A 24143-nucleotide genomic window follows, 5' to 3' on the forward strand; every position below is an offset into this window, starting at 1 on the left:
TGAAATCCAAATGCAACTGGAAAAAGAAGAATACCAGAAAATGGAATTCATGGACCTAAAGAGAAAATGCTGAATGCATCATCTTGGTAAATAAAAGCCCTGTTATGCACTGGGGTCCCTTAGCAAAGGATCTTTCACTCAGAAGATACACAGAGAGTCAAGCCAGGTAACTCCAAGGCCAACATGTCTCTCACTTACCTCTTCTGGCTGGCCATGCCTCACGGGGGAGCAGGAGCTGTAACACTGGATGGCACAAAGCCCGAGCAAACAGACTCATGACAGTCAGACTGTCTGGCAAAGGGGAGACATGCTTACTTGGATATCACAGGAGAAGATGGTCTCTTAGGAATGCCTCCAGAAAACTCGCATCTTCTCAGAGGGGACCCGAAGTTCACAACGGGAAGAGAAGTTGCTGTTCGCTGCCCCCGCTTCACCTTCTCCACCTGTAGGGGACACAGGATAGCTACAGTCCGTGACTGGCCCTACTTCCACAGTTTATGAGACTAATATTCCAGATGGAACAATGCACAGCTTTCTTTCAGAGGGATCGATATGAAGCTATAATGCTTCACATGACAGGCATCTTTGCAGGGAGGCAGGATGAGGTCATCACATTTACATTATCCAGTTAAAAAAAAATCAGCCTCAAAATGCAAAGATTTCCTTCTCCTTGTTATCTTTCAAAGAGTTAACAACACAATCATATTATGGTCCTAGATATATAGGAACTGAAAAGAGTACAAAGATGTAAAATCACTACAAAAAATTACAAGTGGGTGAAAATGTGGTTATAACATCCAACACAGTGAGCTGTGGCCCCTGATGGTATACATGGTATAATGGGGTCTGCAACCCCATCTAGTCCTGTAGGTCTTCCCATTACCTCCCCTGGCAAAAGGGAACAGACATCAGTGCCTAGCCGGCAGAAAGTGATCCACAAAGGTTAGCTCCCTTCTCTCCCTATCACACTTTTCTGTAGCAAGTCCTCATTTGGCCCCCACACTCACATCCATCAATCCCTTTCAATAGTAATCCACTGTATAGTAAAATCCAAGAGTCTAAAACATGCACTTCTAAGAGCCACAACAGATTTGAAAAGAAAATATGGCATTATAAAATGCAGTAGTTTTAAAATAAGTCCTGACATTATTTGATATTCCTCCCTTCAACAGGTGAGGCTTAATTCCTCTCCCCTTGAGCGTGGGTTGATCTTAGTGACTTAAAGGACACTGCAGCTTCCCGATTGCTTGCCTGGAGGGAAGCCAGCTGTGGCATCATTTGGATACTCAAGCAGCTTTATGGACAGGCCCATGCAGTGAGGAACTGAGGCCTCCTGCCAACAGCCATGAATGAGCCATCTCAGACGAGGCCCAGCTGTGCTTTCAGATGATGCAGCCCTGGCCAACATCTTGACCACACCTCATGAAAGACCTTGTACCCAGAACCACTAAGTCACTCTGAATTTCTGACCCAAAGAACCCATGAGTTAATAGATATTTGTTATTTTAAGCTGCCAAGGTTTGAGGTGATTTGTTAAGTAGCAATTGATAACTAACAAAAGTAGTATGGCATTGTGTAATTTCTAAATAAACAGACACAATTGGGGGTGCCTGCTCAACATTTAATTTACTGATAGTACCCGTATGCCATCAAAAATGTTTAAGCTTGGCATAGTAACACGTGCCTGTAGTCCCAGCTACTCAGGAGGTTGAGGCAGGAGGATTACTTGAGCCTAGGAATTCAAGGTCAGCCTGGGCAACATAAAAAGACCTCATCTCAAAAGAATATTTAATGATTACTTTTGTAGGTAAAAGTTGATGTAGATTCTCAGTTCTAGTTAGGTGCACAGGCAAGACTGACCCAGAATCAGATATCCATAAAGAGGAAGACAGAGGATATTTAGAACATTCCTTCTGATTCCTGTCCTCTGGAGGGCAGGCTGTGACAAGGACATCATTAAGAATTTGCTCCAAGGTACTAAGACTTAAGATGATGCAAAAACTTAAGTGATTTTCAAAGGTTGGTTAAAATTTTGAACTAAATCTACCCTTTCCTGCTTTGAGCAGTCCCAGGAGATTGAGGGAAACAGAGAGCCCAGGTCAAGCACAGAAGTAATAACACCATCAGACAGAACACGGTTTGTAGGAGTGAGTGGGTGGGTGATTTTAAACCTACCAGAGAGGCCTCTCCTCCTGCAAGGGCTTCTTTCCCAACATCTCCTGCGCCAGATATAGATGTAGATGTAGCTTTCTTCTTCTCAATGTTTCGAGTGGGTGAAGACTTGTAAGAAGGGTTAAGAGGGCCAAGAGGAGCTAAACGAGGACAGACAGGGAATACTAGAAAGTTACAGTATAACAGCCAGAAGGACAGAGAGTACAGATGGAAAAAGTAGAGCAGAGGTGGGAAGAACACATTTCTGTTAAAATATGACCTGGGCAATCAATATCATACTTTTCTATTGTACACAGGATGGATCTTACCCTAAAAAGGCTCCCATACTCAGGAGTCAAGTTTATTCAAGTTTATTTCAGGGGTTAAAAGTCTATACTTTGGAGCCACAGAGACCTAGCACTGCCACCTAATAGCTGGATCACCTTGGGCAGGTTATTTAACCTCTCTAAACATTGATTTCCTTGTGCACAAAAGGGTTAACATAGCAGATCTGACTGCTGTGCTTGGAAAGGCCTGCTTACATGGGTAGCCCTTGGGTGGCATCTGGGAACTTAGATTTCAGGAAGGGTTCCCACCATTAACTGATGGATGTCTAAACTGTTTATACAAACAGTATGGTTTATGCTAAGCATCTGCTTTTCTTGTGGGAGTCTGGAATCTGGGTATGTGCCTGGGAGGGGATACCTACATATCTAGCCCCCAGTAAAAACCCTAGGCAATGAGTTTCTAGCCAACTTCCCAGCCTGGCAACATTTCATACATGTTGTCACAACGTGTTGGTAGAGGAATTAAGCTCATCCCGTGTGACTCCACTGGGAGAAGACTCTTGGAAATCTGCACCTGGTTACCTCTGGACTTAATCCCATGCACCTCCTCCATTTGCTAGTTTTTTCATGTTTCCTCCTACTATAATAAATCACAGCCATGGGTTGGGCATGGTGGCTCACCTGAGCTCAGGAGGTTGAGACTAGTCTGGGCAACATGGTGAAACCCCAGCTCTACAAAAAACACAAAATTAGCATGGCATGGGGGCACACTCCTGTAGTCCCAGCTACTCTGCAGGCTGAGGCAGGAGGATCGCTTAAGCCTGGAAAGTTGAGGCTGCAGTGAGTCAAGATCACACCACTACATTCCAACCTGGGTGACAGAGAAAGACCCCATCTCAAAAAAAAAAAAAAAAAAAAAAAAAAAAAAAAAAGCTAAGAAAGAAAAAATAAGTCAGTCATGAATGCAACTATGTTGATTCTTCCAAGTTCTCCTAGTCAATCATCAAACCTGGGGTGGTCTTGGGGAACTCTGGCACAACTAGTGTCAGAAATGGGAATTGCTGGAATGACCCTAATTCGCTGAAACACGGTAAAATCACATTTTGGGAAAAGGACAAAAGGGAGGAGAACAAACTTGTGATGCCTGGGTGGCTATGAAGTTATCCATGGTATAAAACAGCAGCTGAGCTGTTGCTAGAGGTAAAAGTGACCTATGGAATTTAAAGATGACCAATGCAGCTCCAAGAGAGTTGGCTCAATGGATCCCCCTGGCTGCTTTTGGCTGTAGCACGCTAGCTAAAGTGAAGGAAAAAGCGCAGCCCAAGAGATGCCTTTGGTTTTTGTTTTCTCCTCCAAGTGAGAGTGAGACACAGCTTCCTTGCTTTTTGCCAGCAGTGGGTAGGTTGGAATTTAAACTCCAAATATTAGAATCAGAACAAGTCTCTGTAGTAGATTTTTCTGCTAGGACTTTTGTAATGGAGCCTCTGGAAAAAGGGAGCTATGAAAAGACAGGCAATTTCTAGAAAAAGACACGCTTTCTGAGTTTTAAAAATTGACTAGGGACCACTATAAATATAGAATGCCCTTCATGGGGCCCAAAACTATAAAAAGATCCTGGATGCTGCTAGACTGGGTCACATACAAGTGCCCACAAGACAGGGCTTGTTCTCTGATGGGACCATCCAGTCAAGCTGCTCATTGGCTCTATATTTCTGATGCGGAGTCTGATTATATTCCCAACACATGACTCCTACAAAAGCTCCAAGTCACATCACAGGCGATGTGACTCTTTCAGCAATCCCTGACAGATTGAACTCCATCCCCTCTGGAGAAAGTGTCACTGCTGTTGATGTTTTGTGTTTAATTTTCTGGAGTAGCTGCAGTTTGTAATAGACTGAGATCCTGACTATATTTCCTCTACCTTTCTCTCACTACACGTGTCAGTAAAGCAATTTGCTAAATGCAGCTGTCACTGGAAAGGGATTGATCCTTTCTAGGCTGCTCACTGGATAAATGATCAAGATGAAAGGGCTCAGAGGTGATACAAACCTACTTTAAAATGTTTTGAAAATTTAGGATTTTAGCCTAATACCTGAACACAATATATCTTTCTGGTTAAGTTGGATTAAAAATGGGTTTTAACAAATGCTTTTGTCCTTTCTTTGAAAGGTCTGGGTGAGAGTAGGGGATGATTAAGAAAATGTAAAGTTTTGATTATTGAATAGGACCTGGAGAAAAACAACATAATCCAACACCTGGGGTGATACAGGGATAGGGAAGGACATTTGTGCTCTGTTTTTCATAACTGCTCCTGGAAGCGCTCTCCTTCCTGAAGGAAAACTCCCTGTGCTGAAAGCACCTTGGGCTCAGACCCATGGCTGAGCCTAGATGGCACGTGACAGCATGACTATGAGTTGGCAGGGGTGGGGCCAGCTCCTGTATGTCCCACAGAACACCTCCAGATGCCGTCTGCACTTGCCAAGAAGATGAAGTAGGGTCACTGGTAGAACTGTTTGGGACTGATGGCCTCAGGCAGCCCCCATAAAACCTGGGACGGAGCTGAATTACCTGCACTGGACTGAGCACCCTGAGGTACCAGTCACCACAGTGGGAGGCCACGTTGGTGACTGCCTGACCAATGATAACCCTGCTAGTGTGCCCTAACATCTTCAACTCTTTGTTTCCAGGGAACCACATGAGCCCTTGGGGATCACAGTTCCTATGTGCGTGCCATGATTATCATGACACTGCGTCAGGCCTGGAAGGCATTCAGATCAGTTTCAACTTACTGGCCAGAGCTGTTCTGGGCCTGAGTTGATGCCACGGGCCAGGTAAAAAGATTCATATAGCAACTGATGGAGGAGGTCACCTGGCTGTCCCAAACAGACCTTTCTAAGGCCAGGTGCAGTGGCTTAAGCCTGTAATCCCAGCACTTTGGGAGGCCGAGGCGGGAGGATCGCTTGAGTCCCAGAGTTTGAGACCAACCTGGGCAACACAGGGAGACCCTATCTCTACAAAAAAAAAAAAATTATCTAGGTGTGGTAGCACACACCTATAGTCCCAGCTACTCAGGAGACTTAGGTGGGATGATCACTTAAGCCCAGGAGGTTGAGGACGCGTTGAGCCATGATCATGCCACTGCACTCCAGCGTGGCTAAGAGCAACAGAGCAAGACCTTGTCTCCAAAATAAATAAATAAATAAATAGGAAAGAAAAGAAAGAAAGAGAAGAAAAAAGACAGACTTTCTGGTTAATGAGATTTGCTTTAACTGCTAAGTCCCAGAACCCCTAAAGGACATAACTGAGATCAATATTGCAGGATGGTCTCACCCCCTGCTGTATGGTGCCCCACTGAAAAATTTTCTGTAAAGACACCTTGGCCAAGGGTCAAGTGGGTGGACTGTGCAAAAATGAGCTAACATAGCAGGCCTGACTGCCGTCCCTATAAAAGCCTGCTTACAAGGTTAGCCTTTGACCGGCACCTGGGAACTTAGATTTTGGGACGACCCCCGCCTTTAACTGATGAGTGGCTCACTGGGCATAAACAAACAACAAGTTGAATACCTGTTTTCCTTCTGGGAACCTGGAATTTGGGTATGTGCTGGGCAAGGGGTGCATGTGACCAGCCCCCTGTAAAAACCGGGGGCACCGAGTCTCTAAACAGCTTCCCTGGTTGGCAACATTTCACACATGTTGTCATAACTCATTGCTGGGGTGAAAGGCATCCTGAGTGGCTCCACTGGAGAGGACTCTGGAAGCTTGTGCCTGGTCTTCCCAAGACTTTGTCCCATGTGCCTTTCCCCTTTGCTGACTTTGCTTGCATCCTTTCACTGGGGATCCTGTGAGTCTTCCTAGCAAATCACTGATCCTGGAGTTGCTATTAGGGAACCGCAACATATTCCTTATTCTCAAAATGGGGTACTTCCTACTTGCTAGGGTTTTTTGATATATAATTCATATACCATAAAATTCACCCTTTAAAAAGTGTACAGGACAAGCATGGTGGCTCATACCTGTAATCCTAGCACTTTGGGAGGCCGACGCAGATGGGTCACGCTTGAGCCCAAGAGTTTGAGACCAGCCTGAGCAACATAGTGAGACCCTGTCCCTACAAAGAATCCAAAAAATTAGCCAGGCATGGTGGTGTGTGCCTGTAGTCCCAGCTACTTGGGAAGCTGTGGTGAGAGGAGGGCTTGGAGTTCGAGGCTGCAGTGAGCTATGATCACATCACTGCATTCCACCCAGGGTAAAAGAGCAAGACCCTGTCTTTAAATACATATACATATACATATACACATACACATATACACACAATTTGGAGGTTTTAGTACATTCACAAGGTTGTGGAACCATAACCACAGTCTACTTCTAAAACATTTTCAAGATTCCCCAAATAAACTCTTTGTCCGTTAAGCAGTCACTCCCCTTCCTTCCCTCCTCCGATCTCTGATAACCACCATCTATTGTCCATCTTCACGGATTTTCCTATTTCAGACATTTCACGTAAATAGAAGCGTACAATTTGTGGCCTTTTGCAACTGGTTTCTTTCACTTAGTATAATATTTTCAAGGTTCATCTATCTTGCGGTATGTATCTGTATTTTTTTTTTTTTTTTTTTTTTTTTTTGAGATGGAGTCTCACTCTATCACCCAAGCTGGAGTACAATGGTGCAATCTGGGCTCACTACAGTCTCCACTTCCTGGGCTCAAGTGATTCTCCTGTCTTAGCCTCCCAAGTAGCTGGGATTACAGGTGTGCACCACCACACCCACCTAATTTTTGTATTTTTAGTATTTTTAGTAGAGATGGGGTTTCACTATGTTGGCCATACTGGTCTCGAACTCCCCACCTCAAGTGAACCGCCCGCATCAGCCTCCCAAAGTGCTGGGATTACAGGCATGAGCCACCATGTCTGGCCTGTATTTCTTTTTATAGCTGAATAATATTCTACTTTATGGGTATATCACATTTTGTTTCCACTTTGTGGCTATTGTAAGTTTTTGTGCAAACATATGTTTTTAATTTCCTTGGCTGTATACCTAGAAGTGGAATTGCTGGGTCGTAAGGCAACTCCATGCTTAAGTTTTTGAGGAACTGTCAGACCATGTTCTACAGCAGCTGCACATTCCCACCAGCAGTGTGTGAGGGAAGAGTGTCTCCACACCTCCACCAACATGTGGTTATTTCCCCTTTTAAAAAAATTGTAGTCATCCTAGTGGGTGTAAAGTAGCAACCCACTATGGTTTTGATTTGCATTTCCCTAATGATTAATGATGTTGAGCATCTTATGAACTTATTAGCTATCTGTACAACTTCTTTGCAGAAACAGTATAACTGTTTGGAAGCAGCTACAACTAGGCAGAAGTTTTATGTCATTTATGTATCATCACACTGAGTACACTATCTTGAGAACAGAGAGTAGACCTGACCTTAGGTGGACACAGTGCTGCTCATCTGGAAACAAAGAGAATCCCAGCCCCCACGAATCCTGACATGATGACTTGATCTGCTTTGATAAAGGCAGAGCTTTGATGGTCTGGTCCAGTGTTTCTCAGACTTCAATGTGCAGGTTGGGTGGGGCCTTCCAACCAAGCTCCTAGATGCTGCTGCCGTTGCTGGTCGATGGATCACTTTTTCAGTAGTGAAGCTCTAAACTTCTGTTGAGCTTTTACTCTGTGCTAATCATTGTGCTATCTCATTTGCGTGCACTCTCTCATTTAATCCTCACAATAATTTTAAATAGCTCCATCTTATAGATGAGAAAACTGAGGCTTAAAGAAGTTAATTAACTTACCCCCAATGGTGACAGCTAGTGAATGGCAGAGCTGGCTATGGGACTCCCCAGACTGGTCTACAGGCTATTTTGCCACATCATCTCTGAAGTCTACTAACCTGCAGAGTTCATCAAGTGGGTTTCTCTTCCCCTAAAGTATATGCTCTCACTCATAAAATAATTTACTCACCTCTGTGACACTCAAAAGAAACATAAAACAGTAAAACACTGGTAGAAGACGTTATTAACCAATGAAGACATTTCACAAAGCCAGCAAATAGGAAGCAAAATCCAAAAATTCAGGAGTAAATCCTAGGCTGACCAAAACCTCTTTGGGCATTTTCCCTGGTGTTACCAGCTTAGCCTCTTTTACCTGAATCACTGGCCTGCCCAGAGAGCATGACTGAAGCTCTGCTTCTGGCTAAAGAAGACTGTGTGGGTGTCAACAGTCGCGAAACAAGAATGGCTTCCATTGGACTAAGGTGCATGCGATGAGCTGAGGGATGGAATCAAATGAAAATTTTAAAAAGCAAAATTAAAACAAAACAAAATAAAACGTTTAAATAACACAATGCATGGTGCAAATTAACTTTTGGGTGGCAGAACATGGAAAATAAAAATATTTGAACAAAGGATGGATTTGGAATTTGTCATAGTAAAATAAAACAAATAATGTGTCCTTTAGAGTTTGGGAAAGTGCATTAATTGTCACGAGGTACCAGAATCCATTCAATATGCTATTGCAGTACAGTGACCTGTATCACTCAGAGAATTAGCCCACCTCCCAGATGTAATATGGACTCAGGAAATCATTTATGGCCAGGCATGGTGGCTCATGCTTGTTATCCCAACACTTTGGGAGGTCAAGGCAGTCGGGTCACTTGAACTCAAGAATTTGAGACCAGCCCGGGCAACATGGCGAAACCTCGTCTCTACAAAAAATACAAAAAAATTAGCTGGGCATGGTGATGTGCACCTGTAGTCCCAGCTACTTGAGGCTGAAGTGAGAGGATGGCTTGAGCCCAGGAGGCAGAGTTTGCAGTGAGCCAAGATTGTATCACTGCACTCCAGCCTGTGCAACAGAGAGCCTGTTTCAAAAAAAAAAAAAAAAAAAATCCCTTTACTCCAAGTAGAAAAAAATTATGCCTATAAAACACTTGTTTTAGGTCCTGTGCTAAGAAACATTTCATAACACACTGATTTTTAAATAAAATGTCATCCTGTAATAGTATAAAAATATATATTTTCATACTTTTTACATGTCAATAAGGGTAAAAATTAAGTGAGAGGCACAAAAATACAAACAGCCAACTGATTATCAGCTGTAATGAAAGATAGTAGTATTCATAATCTAGAAGTCAATGACCAAAATATTTATATCAGTTTAGAATGTATTATATATGGCAATGAATTAACTTTTCCCTCACTCTGTATTCGGCTCTTCATCACTTCCAGGTTCCTGGTGCTTACCATGAACTGCATCACAGATCAGTAGCGTTATAAACCTTATAGGGTCTCTGACACACATAACATGCCTCTGGGATAGAGGTACAAGGTCAGTGTCAGTGGAAACAACCAGGAAGGCACACCAGCCTCTGCCAAGTCGCAACCAGCCTCTTGCTCTGCCCTTGGTGATAACTTGTGCTAAACACTCCACTGGCACCTGATACTTCTTCAGTGTTGCTTTAGAATAAACATTTAGTGCATGGAGAGCTTCCCTTATTTCCTTAACCTATATACTCTGAAAGGTATAAACAGACTTTCAGTGACTTATCTGAGCCTTTGTGAGAATGCAGACCGTGTTAAATCTCCTCAGGTTCTGGAACTGGCACACGTCCCATACACATCATCTCCCAACTCAAAACAGAGTGCCACCCATTCTTTTCCTCTTTTAGAGGCCTCATTAGTTCTGTGCTTCTCTTTTCATCTACAAAATGGGCAGGCCTATAAACCACAGATGATGGCAGAACCCCATTTTTTCACATATCTAAGCCTCCTATGTAACTATAACTTATCAATTCTGCTCTTTCTGGTTAATCAACTGTATTCCATCATTGACCAGGCAGTTACTTTAATGGTCACATCTGCCCACTGGTTAATTAATTCCTGGGCGGGCTAACTCCTACATGCAATGTGGAAAACAGAACAGTCTCTTTCAGACTGGGAGGCTGCATTAATTCTTGCCTCTATTCAACAACGACCTGGCTCTAAAGAGCCATGCCACGTTCCAAAGTCCCATCGACAAGGCCCTAGGGCTCCCACATTCAGACCACAAGACTAGGACAATGATGGTATCTGCAGAAGGCTCAAGAGGAGGCTCTCACAAAGACCAAAGTTAAGATGCTCACACCAGAAAAGAAACAAACTGGAGAGACCAAGTCTACACATTCACTTGCCTCGGTCTGGGGAATAGGATATTGCCACGGTGGATGAAGACAGGCGTTTACTCATGGGAGGCTCCGTCGGCTTTGGCAAATTCATAGTTGATGTTGAAAGTTTGTCACATGCTGCAGAGAAATGCATTAAAGACATTGGTATTCATCACACTACTGTAGAACCGAGAAACACATATCCCGTAGTGTCCTTCCTGTCCTCATCCACACACCTCCTAAATGCTGTGGCACAGCATGCTCTGCTTTCATCATCCTGGCATCTCATTATCCTAATCTGGAAATGCCCAGGCTACAGCAGCCCTTGGTCTGCAGCAAGATCTCTGCAATTTCTTCACTGTGTTGTCATCTTCAATTTCAAATGTTCAACCTTACTCAACTGTTCAACTAAAGCCATGTTAATCCCACCAACAAATCATTTTCTTTTGTCTAGGAATTTTTGAGCATGCTCACATCACACAAAAACAAAACCAACTTGGACCCAGAGACAAATCACCAACCACTGGAAAACGCCTTATGGTCTGACTGTCACTGCTTGCTGAAACTGATTCTTTTATGAAGGTTATCTATAGCTCAGGTTGGAGAGAGAGGAAATCCGTCCTCTCGGAGTTGTATTTAAAGCAGAACAGCCTCTTTAGCAGTTGGTTTTCCTTTTCTTACTTAGTAAGAGACAGATCAAAATGGCCCTTTCGCAAATGCTTTAACTATTTGAGGTTAGGATTTTAACAGGCGACCTTGAGTTTGGTGTTCTCAAGGTCGTTATTTCAGTCATTATTTCAGACTGGTCTCTAAATTAAACCATTATAGCAAACAAAGAGATGCTGACAGTGCCCTGTCGAGCTATGTTAAAGCCTGAGGCCAAAAGAAAAATGTGTGTTCTTGGTTGTAGAAAAAGCAAAGTCATCAATAATATTTTCAAAATCTACTCCTCTGCTCATCTTGTTTTCACATGAGAACTGCTATGAGAACTGCCATGTTCTATAATTTCTGCTGACCAAATGACAATCTTAAATAATTTTTTCTTCTTCTTTTTTTTTTTTTTTTTTTGAGATGGAGTCTCACTCTGTCTCCCAGGCTACAGTGCAGTGGCACGATCTCAGCTCACTGCAACCTCCGCCTCCCGGGTTCAAGTGATTCTCCTGCCTCAGCCTCCTGAGTAGCTGGGACTACAGGCACTCGCCACCATGCCCAGCTAATTTTTGTATTGTTAGTAGAGACGGTATTTCACCATGTTGGCCAGGATGGTCTTGATCTCTTGACCTTGTGATCGGCCTCAGCCTCCCAAAGTGCTGGGATTACAGGCGTGAGCCACTGCACCTGGCCCCAAAATTTTTAATTAACTAAAGCTGAAGTAAAAGTACAATAAATTTGATTTGCATAGAAATAAAGTATTTAAAGTTGAAATGTGAGTTTTAATACTCCTACTTTTCCATTTTTCCATATTTTAAACTACTTTAGCGTTTTGAAAAAATTAAACATTAGAAATTACATAAAATCATGTATATAGAGGTGCACATTTTCCCTTTTGCTTCAGGCTCTGATATGCTCAGCATGGCACTGGCCTTTAGAAATGTGTTGTTTATTATGGATTGTTTTGCATTAATTTTGATTTTAAAAATATCACATTAAGATATTATTTTATCTTTATTACTGAGATTTTTGGCACTCCCTTAAACTGTGTGCTCTAGTCAAGTACTATACTCATTTCACCCTGGCCCGGGCCTTGGGTGGTGATTCCCAGTGGGTGATTACTCCATCTCTCTGCAACTTTCTTTTCTTTTTAAGACGGAGTCTTGCTCCATCACCCAGGCTGGAGTGCACTGGCACGATCTCACTGCAACCTCTGCCTCCCGGGTTCAAGCAATTCTCTTGCCTCAGCCTCCTGAGTAGCTGGGGCTACAGGCAATCGCCACCACACTTGACTAATTTTTGTATTTTTAGTAGAGGCGGGGTTTCACCATGTTGGCCAGGTGAACTCCTGATCTCAACTGATCTGCCTGCCTCGGCCTCCCAAAGTGCTGGGATTACAGGCACGACCCACCATGCCTGGCCCTCCTGCACCTTTCTTAGGGGGAATGCCAGTGCCCATGCTAGAGGTAACTCTGCTTGTGCAGCAAAATTGCTGTTACGAAGCACCCCCAGTAAGGATTATTAATTGTCAAAGGAATGTCAGAAACCAAGGATATTGATTCCTGCTGCTAATATGACCTTCTGCATTGCTGGTAAATACTGCATCCCTTTTACATCTTTTTTTTTTTTTTTTTTTTTTTTTTGCCAGTTACAGATGGATTGAATTTCTAAAGTCATTATTAAATGGGAACAAAGTTTGGCTAGTTCTGTCCTTGATCTAGACCACAGGAGTTTCCCAGGCCTGTATATAAAACAGCCTATTAGACAGAGAGATAAAATCAAGCACAAAGCCAAATTATCTAATTATTTGGATTCCCAGTATTAGCACTGATAAACTCCCTACCACTCCCTCTCAAACACCTCTCCAGGAATCTATCACTTTAACACTAAGCCCAAGTTTTCCATTCAGAACTCTGGGTGAATACAGGTTTTGGTAACCAGAAGTAATCAGAATGCCCTACTACTTAATGTCTACAACAGATGATGAAGAGATTGTTAAAAGATCTGAATGTGCAAAAATCCAACACTGACAAGATTTTCAAGGCAGACATTAGTGAGTTGAGGATAAAATGTCTCCAGGGCACTAAGATGTAAGGCATGCACCACTCTATAATGACAGAGGAACAAAAAAATATGGGTATGTCATTCACGTTGCTAGAAAAAAAAAAAAAATTGTAACAGGCCAGACTAAGAAATCAGTTGTAAAAGTGCTTGACACAGACGTGGTGATGGAGGAGGGTGATCAGAACAGTTATCACAAAATGCTATGGCACAGTGATGCTCGGATATACCGTTGGTGGACTCGGCAGCTGCGGCAGTGGTCCCTGCATCCGGAGGGAGGGTGCTGGCTGCTAAACCTAGAGGAGGGGGTGGGGTATTTTCTGATTCACCTACACAGCAAAAAATCAGAGCAAAGAGAGGTAAAAGAAAAAAGTCCCAATTTCTTGTTGCTTCTTAGTTTCTAATTAGGAAATTAGAAAAAGTAACTGAAATGCGTTGTTGGCTTTTCAAAAAAGAAAAAATAAAGTATATTTACTGCCCAAAGGTTAAAAGCACAATACAGCAAAGTCAAGAACTGTCCTGTAAACTCAAATGCATTTGCTCTCAGATAGAGCTAGTACACACCTCCCGCATAATAGAATGCTAAGATCGCTGAAATGTAGTGAGACACTGAAAAGAAGGAAAAGCCATCCAGAGACTAGTAACAATCCATACATTAAATTATAGATTTGAAAATTTAAAGATGAGTATGAACTGGTAATGAAATAAGTCACCTTCAAACAAAGTCGAAAAAGCAACAAAAATTTAAAATGAAGCAGGAAATAGTCCAGCCCTTTTTGGAGGGTAACTGCCACTCTGCTTTTCCTGATCACATCTGGAACAGTAACAGAGTCTCCTGTTGTTTCCCTCCCCTGAAGTCAGACCAGCCCTGGGCTTGTCAGCTGGGCCCAGCTCACTGGGCTCTGCGTTCAAAGTCTTTTCTTTTGCTCTCCCTCAAAGCCCAGTTTTTGTGTCAACTGCTGTTTGCTATCAAGAAGAATGCATAGATCCCCTTCGTAACAAACGCATGCATAGGAATCTTGGCAGTTTTAAACATCACATCTGAACGTGGTGCCTCTGAAAAGCTGTACAAAGCATCCCCCAGATCCTGGAGACACCCAGCGGTGCCCATGATCCCCTGCCTGCTCCATTATTTCCCACCCGGGACCTGAAATACAGGGGCAACTCTACACTCACCATCATGTCCTCCAGGTCCAATGGCCAGTGGTGCTCCCCACGAATACTTCTTTTTCAGCTCCAGCTGCTGTGTGCGCTCCAGGGACCGGCGCATCATCGCCTCCAGCCGTTCCTACACAGTTCATGTAACGCGAGTGTTAACAAGATTAACTAGCTGGCCCCACCACACTGCCTGCTGCCTCAGTGCATGGTGTGAGTCACCAAATGGGGCTTTCTGTGCTCAGCATCCAAAATCCAGGCATACGTGCTCTCTCTGCCACACCAGCGTGTTCTGGGTAGGTGAAGAGTAAACAATGCGGCTAGGCTAGCACTGGTTCTCAACCCAAACACTGCACGTCCTGTCCCCTCCCCTCTCCGGGGAGAAGCTGCCCTAGGAATAATGCCCAATAAGCATTAACTCCTTGAGGCCTATCTCAAGCCACTTTGCCCTATCCAGGAGGGCTGGAATTCTGCTCCAGAACCAAGATCATCCTTTCTAGTTAAAAGTATAAAACATTTTGCTTTGAGAAAATTTTAATGGAAATATAATTTGAGTTTTTGGGGCGATACATGACACTGAGATCTATTTTGCAAAGCTGCATTTTCATCTTAGAACTTCTTAAAGGGGAACCAACTGTTTTACATAGTGTGACAATTTTCTGCTATATAGTAATCTGGGATAATATTGCATATTTCATAATTTTCAAGAGGCAAGAGTAAAGAACCTTCTGGCCACAAAATAAAGCATCCATGCATTCACAGTTACGTATGTACAGGAGGCAGGGAGGCAGAACCCAATAATTTTTAACCGGAAGAGAAAAACAACCATTAGGCTTTGGCTTCTCTTGTAACAGTATTTATCAAAAACACTCTCCTGTATTACCCAAATTGTTACTTTCATAAAGTTGTCCTTGGTGCTGCAGTGAAGGTGCTCCAATTCTGCACTCCCCACCACCTCCATGATACTGCAAATACCAACTCCTCTCCCTATCTCCACTGGAGAAGGCCTGAGCTAGCAGTTATAATGACACCCTTTTGCCCTCATAAAGCCCAACCCTGAGATGCTCCAGGAATTAGGTTAATTGTAGCCTGACTCCAAAACAAAAAGATACAATTGTCTCATGGCTTAAAGAAACACACCCAGAAGCAAAATTAAGTTAGGACAGCATCAACTGAGTAACCATGACTTAAAGATGAGGAAAAGGCTCCTTTATGTCACACTTACTAGAAACATATAAAGGCCATTTAATAGGTATCTGGATTTATCCCTTCTCTCTATACCAGAGGGATGAGATCAGGATCTGGCTTCTTCACATCTCAGCCTCCTCTGCATAATTTTTCTCTGAATAGCACTTTGCTAAGGGACTGCCTCTCCAGGGACCTGTGAGCAGAAAGGGGGATTTTTACCTCCTGTAAGTCTTAGATTTATATTAGCTATTAACTGTGCTCTTGTTTTTGGCCTGAGACTCTACAATCATGAGTATGCATGCCTTGGCAGAGTCCAGTCCTCACGACCCTGGCCCATTAAATGATGATGGCCAACTCTGACAGTCTGCCTGATAAAAGCTGGGGCTTGGAGGGAAGAGAACTCTGCCATGTGATGCCTGAAGTACAGCCACTCGAGAATGGGGCTGAATAGTATTTCATTATATGGTTTTAACATAAAGTGTTTAACCAATGACCTAACTGAAGTGTTGAAACCTTTCATCCTAGAGTGAATTAAGTACTGGGTGGGTTACGGTAGATTTCCTACATGCCAGAAGGACCTCAAAATGTGGTCCCTTCTATACTAGAGGACCGATGAGAACAAAGAACAGTGAGCTTCACTGAACCAGCCTGACCACTGATCAGCTATCTGGGAGGCATCGTTGTAAGGGAATGAGTGCTCACTGAAAGCCAGACCTGCCCCTGGACTTTTCAGTGGCCTCTAGAAAAACTACCCCTGCCATCCATCCCCAGCCGACTGAGCTGCTCCAAATCCCACCACTGGAGATTCATTCCTTCAGACCTTGAGGTAGCTGATGAAAACACAGCTGTCCCTGAGAGAAAAACACACTCACTTTGTATCACCCACTTTTGGAGAGCTGATGAGAAATAGATGATAACCAAGTTCTTAGAGAAGAGGATTTATGGAACCCCAAAAAGTCAGAATGGGGTGATTCACACATACAGAAAACGAAAGTTGTCCAGTGCACAAGTCTTATTTAATGTTAGTCCTGTATAGGTCAGTATTGCCTCATGTCTGTGTGTATCTTTTTGTTCCTTCATATGGGACTCCATATCCCAGATATGGAGTCAGGAGGTAAGGATTCAAATCCCACCTCTGCCTGCCGCTTTTTATCCCTGTGAACTTGAGCTAATCATTTCAGTCCTGGGCTTCAGTTTCCTTGCCTGTAAAATGGGGATGAGCTTACCTACATCACCAGGTCACTCTAAGTCTATGGGATAATGACTAGTATGCAGTAAATCGTTAAAAAAGCTAAGTGAATCTGAATTTAAGAGGAAGATTCTTATCAGGACCATTTACAGCAATAGTTCTCAAATCTGAGAGATCAGGTAGAAGAATCCCCTGGAGAAATTGTTAAAACCCTGGGGTTTATCCCCAGAGTTTCTGAGTCAATAGGTCTGGGGTGGAGTCTGCTGAGAATCTGCATTTCTAACAAGTTCCCAGGTGCTGCTGGTCATGGGACGCCCAAGCAAGAGCCACTGGTTAGAGGAAAGGCTGAGCATGAGAAAGTGAGCATGAGAAAGTTCCATCACATTAGAAAAACAGTATAAATAAATATCAGAACTGCATACTGCAATTCCTGCCAAGTTCTGGTTCTCCTGAGTATCATCTGATGATCAGCAGAGGATGGGGAAAGGGCAAGGCAAATCCTTGTCCCTAGAATCTCCTCTATTAGGTAGGGCTTAGTGGAAGGAAAGACGGAAAGAAGGAAGGGAGGGAAGGAAGGGAAGGGAAGGGGAAGGGAAGGGAAGGGAAGGGAAGGGAAGGGAAGGGAAGGGAAGGGGAAGGGAAGGGGAAGGGGAAGGGAAGGGGAAGGGGAAGGGAAGGGGAAGGAGAAGGGGAAGGGAAAGGGAAAGGGGAAGGGGAAGGGGAAGGGGAAGGGAAAGGGGAGAGGAGATAGGAAGGAAGGAAGGAAGCCAGCCAGCCTCACACTTGATGTCTTGAGCTCTGGCTTTAGATCTGTCTGGATGAATTTGGAGAATCACCACCAAGGTGACCCCCTGAACTGGCTGAACAGTATTAAAGGTCGCCAGCAGGGCACATTCCAGACACTGTTACTCAGACAGCAGTCTCTGGCAGGAATGGGTGGTAGGGGTGGCTGGGCCTCTTCAACTGCCATTATATGCTTTTTTGTTTGTTTGAGATGGAGTCTTGCTTTGTCATCCAGGCTGGAGTGCAGTGGTGCGATCTCTGCTAACTGCAAGCTCCACCTCCTGGGTTCAAGTGATTCTCTCACCGCAGCCTCCTAAGTAGCTAGGATTACAGGCGAGCACCACCATGCCTGTGTAATTTTTTTATTTTTAGCAGAGATGGGGTTTCACCATGTTGGCCAGGCTGGTCTTGAACTCCTGACCTCAGGTGATCCACCTGCCTCGGCTTCCCAAAGTGCTGGGATTACAGGCATAAGCCACCGTGCCCGGCCCATTACATGTGTTCTGGGGATGACACTGCAGGGACACACCCCAAGTGGTCCTCAGCAGGGATGTGTGAAGACAGACAGACGAGAGAGAGAGATACAGAGAGAGACAGACAGAGACAAAGAAAGAAAGAAAAGAAAAGAAAAGAAAAGACATAAAGAAAGAAAGAGAGAGAGAAAGAAAGAAAGAGGCCTTTCTCTTTTCTGTTTAGCATAAGGAACATGAAGATGGCTTTTCCAAATCAAATTTTCCAGGGCCACTGGTCAGGAAGATATACTGCCCTGGGAATGGGTGGGCATACTGTGTTGTCAGCCCAAACACAGGTGACAGGAACTTGTTCTGGTAGCTCGGTTCCTGGGAGTTGTGTGGCACGTGAAGGTTCTAAGAACTCACCTTACGGGTAGGTGGCCTCCAGCAAGATAATGAGTTTAAGGTCAGGGTGTCAAGTGGACAGTAGAACCACCCCATCCCCTCCCTGGGACAGGCCTGACTAGTTTCTACCTCTGCCAACTCTGGAGACCTCTGAGAGTCAGGCCATTGGTGGTACCCACTTCTGCCCTGGCATAGACATGAGGGGTTATCAAGAGTGACATCACAGCAACCACAGAGATACAGAGCCAGGACAGGGCTGGGATGGGGTCAACAGGCCTCTCATGAGCTTCTAAGTATCAGACCCAGAGAGGCAGGATTTGGTGGGCAACACAAACACTTTCCAACCAGCTAGAGACCCAATGTAACTAACGAGCCAGCTTGTGTATGGCAAGTCCCTAAGCTACACCTGGGTCCCCTGGGAACCTGAGGGCAGGAGCAGGTGGCAGAGGGAGGCTGCTGTTTCCTTGGGTTGCTACACAACCACAGGGGGCCCAGCCCTCAGCCCTGCCCTGTTGTGCCTAGGGAGAAGAGGGAACCAAGCTCAGCTTGGGCTGACAAGGGTCAATCGGGCAGCCTCCTGCCTCCCTCCACCACATTCGGGGTGCAAGGAAGCACACAAATAGAAAATTACCCAGAAGGGAAACCACAAAAGATTCAGCTGCATCATATGGCATAAAACTCTCTCACCTCCAAGAAGGGGGAGCTGGACTACTTAATTTAACATGCCTCTAGTACTAATGTTCTGTAGAGAAAAATTATAAACAGAAATTGCCTCAAAAGCAGCCCCAGTGACATTGCATACGTCAGAGCACGGGAAGTATCTTATGTGACTTCACAGTACCCCTTCCTTGAAGCAGCAGTGACAAGCTTTCAAAATGGAGACATCATGGAGGAAGAGGACAAGCTCTAAGTCATCAAGGAATGGAGGATAGGAAGAAAATGGGTGAGTCCAGCAACTCTTGACAAACACACAAGGGAGGAAAGGAGAAATCTGTCCCAAGTTACCAAAACAGCCTATTATATACACTGTGGCTTTTTCCCATCTACTGACTCTGTTTCATAAGCTTTTGTGAGTAGCTCCCTCTTGACCTTGCTTTAGCTAGGCTCAGCTGAAGTAACTAAACAGAATGTAACATTCCTGAGTGATTACTCTGTGCTAGGTGCTTTGCTGGCACTTTTACAAAAGTCACCTCTTTTAATTCCTGTAACTACCTCTGTTTTGGGCTAAGGAGACAGAGTTAGAGGGGCATGTGACTTGCCCCTGGCCACCAGTTGCTCAGTGGTAGAGCTGGCATTTGAGCTGACATTTGAACTGGGAGTAGATGAAGGCACAGCAATCAGACTGCAGCCAGTAACGGTGAACCATAGCTAAGACACTGGCTTAGACCTCATTTCCTAAGAGGAGGAAAGAAATCACCACGAAAGGGTGCTTCTTGGGCAAGACGGATCTGATTCTGTGTGTTTTCGTATGTGTTCTTTTTTAAAAAAAAAAAAAAAAGGAAGGGGTAAATATATATAGTGATAAACAACCGTTCAGAGATTTTAAAAAATACTAAATTTGTACAAACATCTTTATATACTATAGTGTTGGAGATTACCAAACCTCTATATTGTTCATACTAAAAGATGAATCATTATACCTTATGAATAAAAAATTATCATCAACTGACATAAGGTTTTTATTACATCCTAAAAATATAATCGTGAAGAAAATCTATAATCCAAATATGCTTTCTAAATATATTTTCAAAATTTAGTAATAAAGAACTCTGTAGGGGTAATTATGTGCCATCTCTTTTTTAAAAGGTAACTGGAAAGAGCAATTAAAGTAAAGAACTACATTGAAATTTAAATATACTAGCATCTTGGTATTTGAGGGTAGACTAATTTGCCAGTAGCAACTGACAGGATCACAATGTTCTCAACCTCACAGCTCTTGTTCTGGCCTTGTGTCTGCCCTGGAGGCATGAACTCCCATCTGTAACCCTCAGATTCACACCACCCAGCTGCTATCCACAATCTCCTCTGAGTCTTTTTTTATTCCCCCATCTACTAGACCACCAGGGACCCTTTGAGTCTTAGAATCAGAAAAGGTTATGACTAGAAGAGGCATTGGAGACTGCCAAATCCAACCCTCTCACTTCACAGACACACAAATCAAGGCCCAGAGAAGCCAACCAGTTTGCCCAAGATCACATAGCAAATTAACACCTGAGTTGAATGGGTAAGTCTCTGTGGTTCTATGTTGGTGCTGCTTCCAGTTTCATGTCATGCTGCTGAAAGAAGGCATGGGAGCCACCAAGGAGAAGGTGCACGGCAGGTCTCTTTCCTACCCCAGAGCTGGGCAGGATGCCCAGGCACTCTGAGCACCCTGCTGAGGGGGCTGGGAGGTGGCGGAGGGTGCACCTGGGCCTTACCTCCTCCTCCCGGAGCTTCTGTTTCCTTTTCTCTTCCACAGCAGCCCTCTTCTGGTCCTCCCGCTGCCGCTGCTCTTCCAGTTTTCGCCATCGCTCCTCCATTTGCTTTTCGTACTGGAGCTTGGCTCTTTTCTGTTTCTCCAGGATCTGTTGCTCCCGAGCAGCTGGGGAAGGAAAGCAGAAGAGAGATGTCATTACCAGAGCACCCCATGCAGTTTGGATTAAGACCAAAAACATGGAAGCAAGAGCAGAGCCCTAAAAAGAGCCTGGTAGGATCCTAGGATGCACTGATTGAGATAAAGGGTTCTGGTACCTCCGCCACTAGCTGGGTAACCCTAAGCATGTTAGCTAGATCATACCTCTGCCTCGGTTTCCTCCTCTACAATGTGGGGACAGTCATGTTTGCCACATCACAGTGTTGTGAAGATCGAACAAGATGATGACCGTGAAGTACACAGTAAGTGCCTCCCGACGTGGGAGCTATGACTATGATGGCTATCATTAAGTCAAACTTGTGCACAATGGCTAAACTATATGCTAGGTTGAGCAATGATGCTTATAAGGGTATGCTCATTCAAAAGCAGGTTAACTGTGTGTGCACCAAGCACCAGACATTGAGCTAGGTCGGGGGTAAAACACATGAATAAAATTTGCCTTACCCTGAAGGCATTTACTAAGGGGCCCTTAATTCCACCTAGCCAAGACAGGGAAGGGTTCCCTGGAGGAGGCAATGCTTGTACCGACCAGCAGCGGGCAGTGAAGAAGAGAAGAACCTGAAAGCTCCTCATTTGTCTCAATGCAGTGGGGAAACGCTATCTCCCTCAGCATCCTGTGAAGAACACTCTGCACTAATCTGTCTACAACCTGCAAGAGGCAAGACAGCCTTTCTCAACCAGGGCCTTCTGTCCTAAAATACAGAATGACTCAAGTGCTGATTTTCTCAGTTCTGCTGAGGATGGCCCTTTTAGATTCCCAAGAGAGAACCTGAGGGAGTGTACACAGTTGACACTTGAAGGTGTTAGGACTTCCTTAGGTCAGGGACAGCGACTGTTTCTCTTTCTTCAATATCATATCTGCAGACCCTAACACAGTGGCTAGAACACAGCAGAGGTTCAATGTTTGCCGAGTGAACTGTTCTGAGAATTACCTATTTGTGAACATGCCAGTTGCAGAGTAGGTTCACCCAGCAATTGTCCTAGTTCTCTTCCCATTCGTTCACAAATTTCTAAGACTCTACAGAAGAGACACCGCCATATCTCCACTCCCTTGGACCGAAATAGCTAAAGTACATAACTTACCCAGACATTTTTCTCTTTCTTCTCGTCTTTCTTTGGCCAATCTCTGCCTCTCATCTGATTTCAAAAATCCCTCCATGCCTACAAAGGAGAAAACTAGATGATGTTTCAGTTCTTCACTCTTTCCCTATCTGCTAAGTACTATAAGCAACTGGGCACAGCACCTGAGTCTGACTGCATGCACATATCATCCATCCCCATTATTTCAACCAAAGGAGGTCCAATCTGTCACTCTCCATGACACACACAGCCAAGGGGCAGCAGCTACCACTTTCGCATGCACCTGCCAAGCTGTCCTGTAGTTGGGCCAACATCAGCCCCAGAGGACAAAGCCCCTTTCCTAATCCTTTGCCCCTAGGCAGACAAGGGGTCAGAAAGTACAGTAAGTGACAGAGAGGCCTGGCAGTGTGCAGAGAAGCCCACTAGGCCTCGTCTAGTCAGGCTCCCAGGCCTGAAGCAGGACCACCTGGGAGAGAGGAGAAGCACAAAAATGGACAAAATTTTGAATACTGTTCATTACACAGACACTGAACATTTTACTATATATATATATATATATATATTTTTTTTTTTTTTTGAGACAAAGTCTCACTCTGTCGCCCAGGTTAGAATGCAGTGGAGCAACCTCAGCTCACTGCAGCCTCTGCCTCCCAGGTTCAAGCGATTCTTCTGCCTCAGCCTCTCGAGTAGCTGGGATTACAGGTGCGTGCAACCACGCATGGCTTTTGTATTTTTAGTAGAGACAGGGTTTCATCATGTTGGCCGGGCTGGTCTCAAACTCCTGACCTCAGGTGATCCGCCCACCTTGGCCTCCCAAAGTGCTGGGATTACAGGCGTGAGCCACCGTGCCCGGCCTACTTTCTGAAAGGAGCCAACATATGAGCTCCTTGGGTGAGCACCATGAAAGACAACACTCAAGTTCAATTTTGGTTCTGCCAAGTTTGTGCCAATGTCAATCTTAGTATCTTAGAATCATCCAAATATCTACAACAAATAAGATGGAACAAATGACAACTTCCCCCAAAATGTCTGAGAAATATCCCGGAAGCTTTTCATCTCCAACCAACAACCCCTGCAGAACCCTAAAGGGCTTTCTAAAGATTAAATGGATCTTCATGGTCATTTTAGGATTAGAAATAACTGTACTCTGTTACAACTGGACCCAGTGTATTATCTATATAATATTTAAGCACACCATTCTGTATAAGTCAGTTTTCATGTTAATATAACCAGGTTCACTTCACCAGCATCTGTGCCTTCCTCTCTGGGAGTATCACAAGCTGGCATCATAATGTGCCTTGCTGCCACAGCAACCTGTGCTTCTTCTAAGGAGGTTCCTGCTGCTGTTCAGGAGGGAGGCCTGAAGGCCTCGCCCACAGTGTAGGCAGTGGGAATGAGGAAGGGGGATGGCGTGACAAACACTGGATTGTCATGATTCCCCACTTACATCTGGTTTTGCAGCCTAGATTACATATCAGGGATATTAAAATGAGATAAGTACTAGAAAAATCCAAGTGCCATTCTCCATTTTGGTTTTAGTCATCTCTTAATCATTATGACACTATCAACAATATAAATGTCATCAAAAATTTAAAGGCCAACTCCTCAGCTCATTCCAGCCACCCCCCAATCTGACCCCAAACTCTTTTCCCAACTTCACCTCAGCACTGCCCTTTCTCCCATGCACCTTCTAGCTCATGCCATCCCTTATTCTACCTTGCTCCACCTGTTTAAACCCTGCCCATCTTCAAGACCCCCACAGTCCCCCAGCCCTGTGATGCTCTGTGCTCCCACATGGTTTGAGGACTCTTATTCTGCTCTCTCTGTAACTCAGTCTCCCCTGGTGTGTTCCAGAGCCATGTGTGGCTGATGCAACTCTGGGTCTATACAGCTCCGGCCACTGTCCCCTTACATGGTGGCCCCAACACATGCACACAATGCTCAGAGGCAGGTGTGAAGTTGTGGAA

The 24143-nt window shown here is 44.4% G+C and overlaps 1 protein-coding gene across 6 annotated transcripts in view; it reads right to left on the reverse strand.

The window, feature by feature from the left end:
- MAP7D2 (MAP7 domain containing 2) overlaps positions 1–24143 on the reverse strand; it is a 111687-nt gene that overhangs the window by 36380 nt on the left and 51164 nt on the right. For 3 of the 6 annotated variants that reach the window (XM_077989636.1, XM_015127058.3, XM_028842000.2), the window contains exons 2-8: positions 22180–22257; positions 20882–21045; positions 14469–14580; positions 10608–10718; positions 8585–8707; positions 2176–2336; positions 316–443 (exon numbers count right to left, since the gene is read on the reverse strand). In XM_077989636.1, coding sequence (XP_077845762.1) covers positions 316–443; positions 2176–2336; positions 8585–8707; positions 10608–10718; positions 14469–14580; positions 20882–21045; positions 22180–22257 — 877 coding nt within the window. Of the gene's footprint in view, positions 1–315; positions 444–2175; positions 2337–8584; positions 8708–10607; positions 10719–13522; positions 13622–14468; positions 14581–20881; positions 21046–22179; positions 22258–24143 lie in introns of all 6 variants that reach the window. The other 3 variants (XM_077989637.1, XM_015127063.3, XM_015127059.3) reach the window with 2 other exon arrangements.

This window comes from Macaca mulatta, chromosome X (assembly GCF_049350105.2).
Source record: "Macaca mulatta isolate MMU2019108-1 chromosome X, T2T-MMU8v2.0, whole genome shotgun sequence".
Lineage (NCBI taxonomy): Eukaryota > Metazoa > Chordata > Mammalia > Primates > Cercopithecidae > Macaca > Macaca mulatta.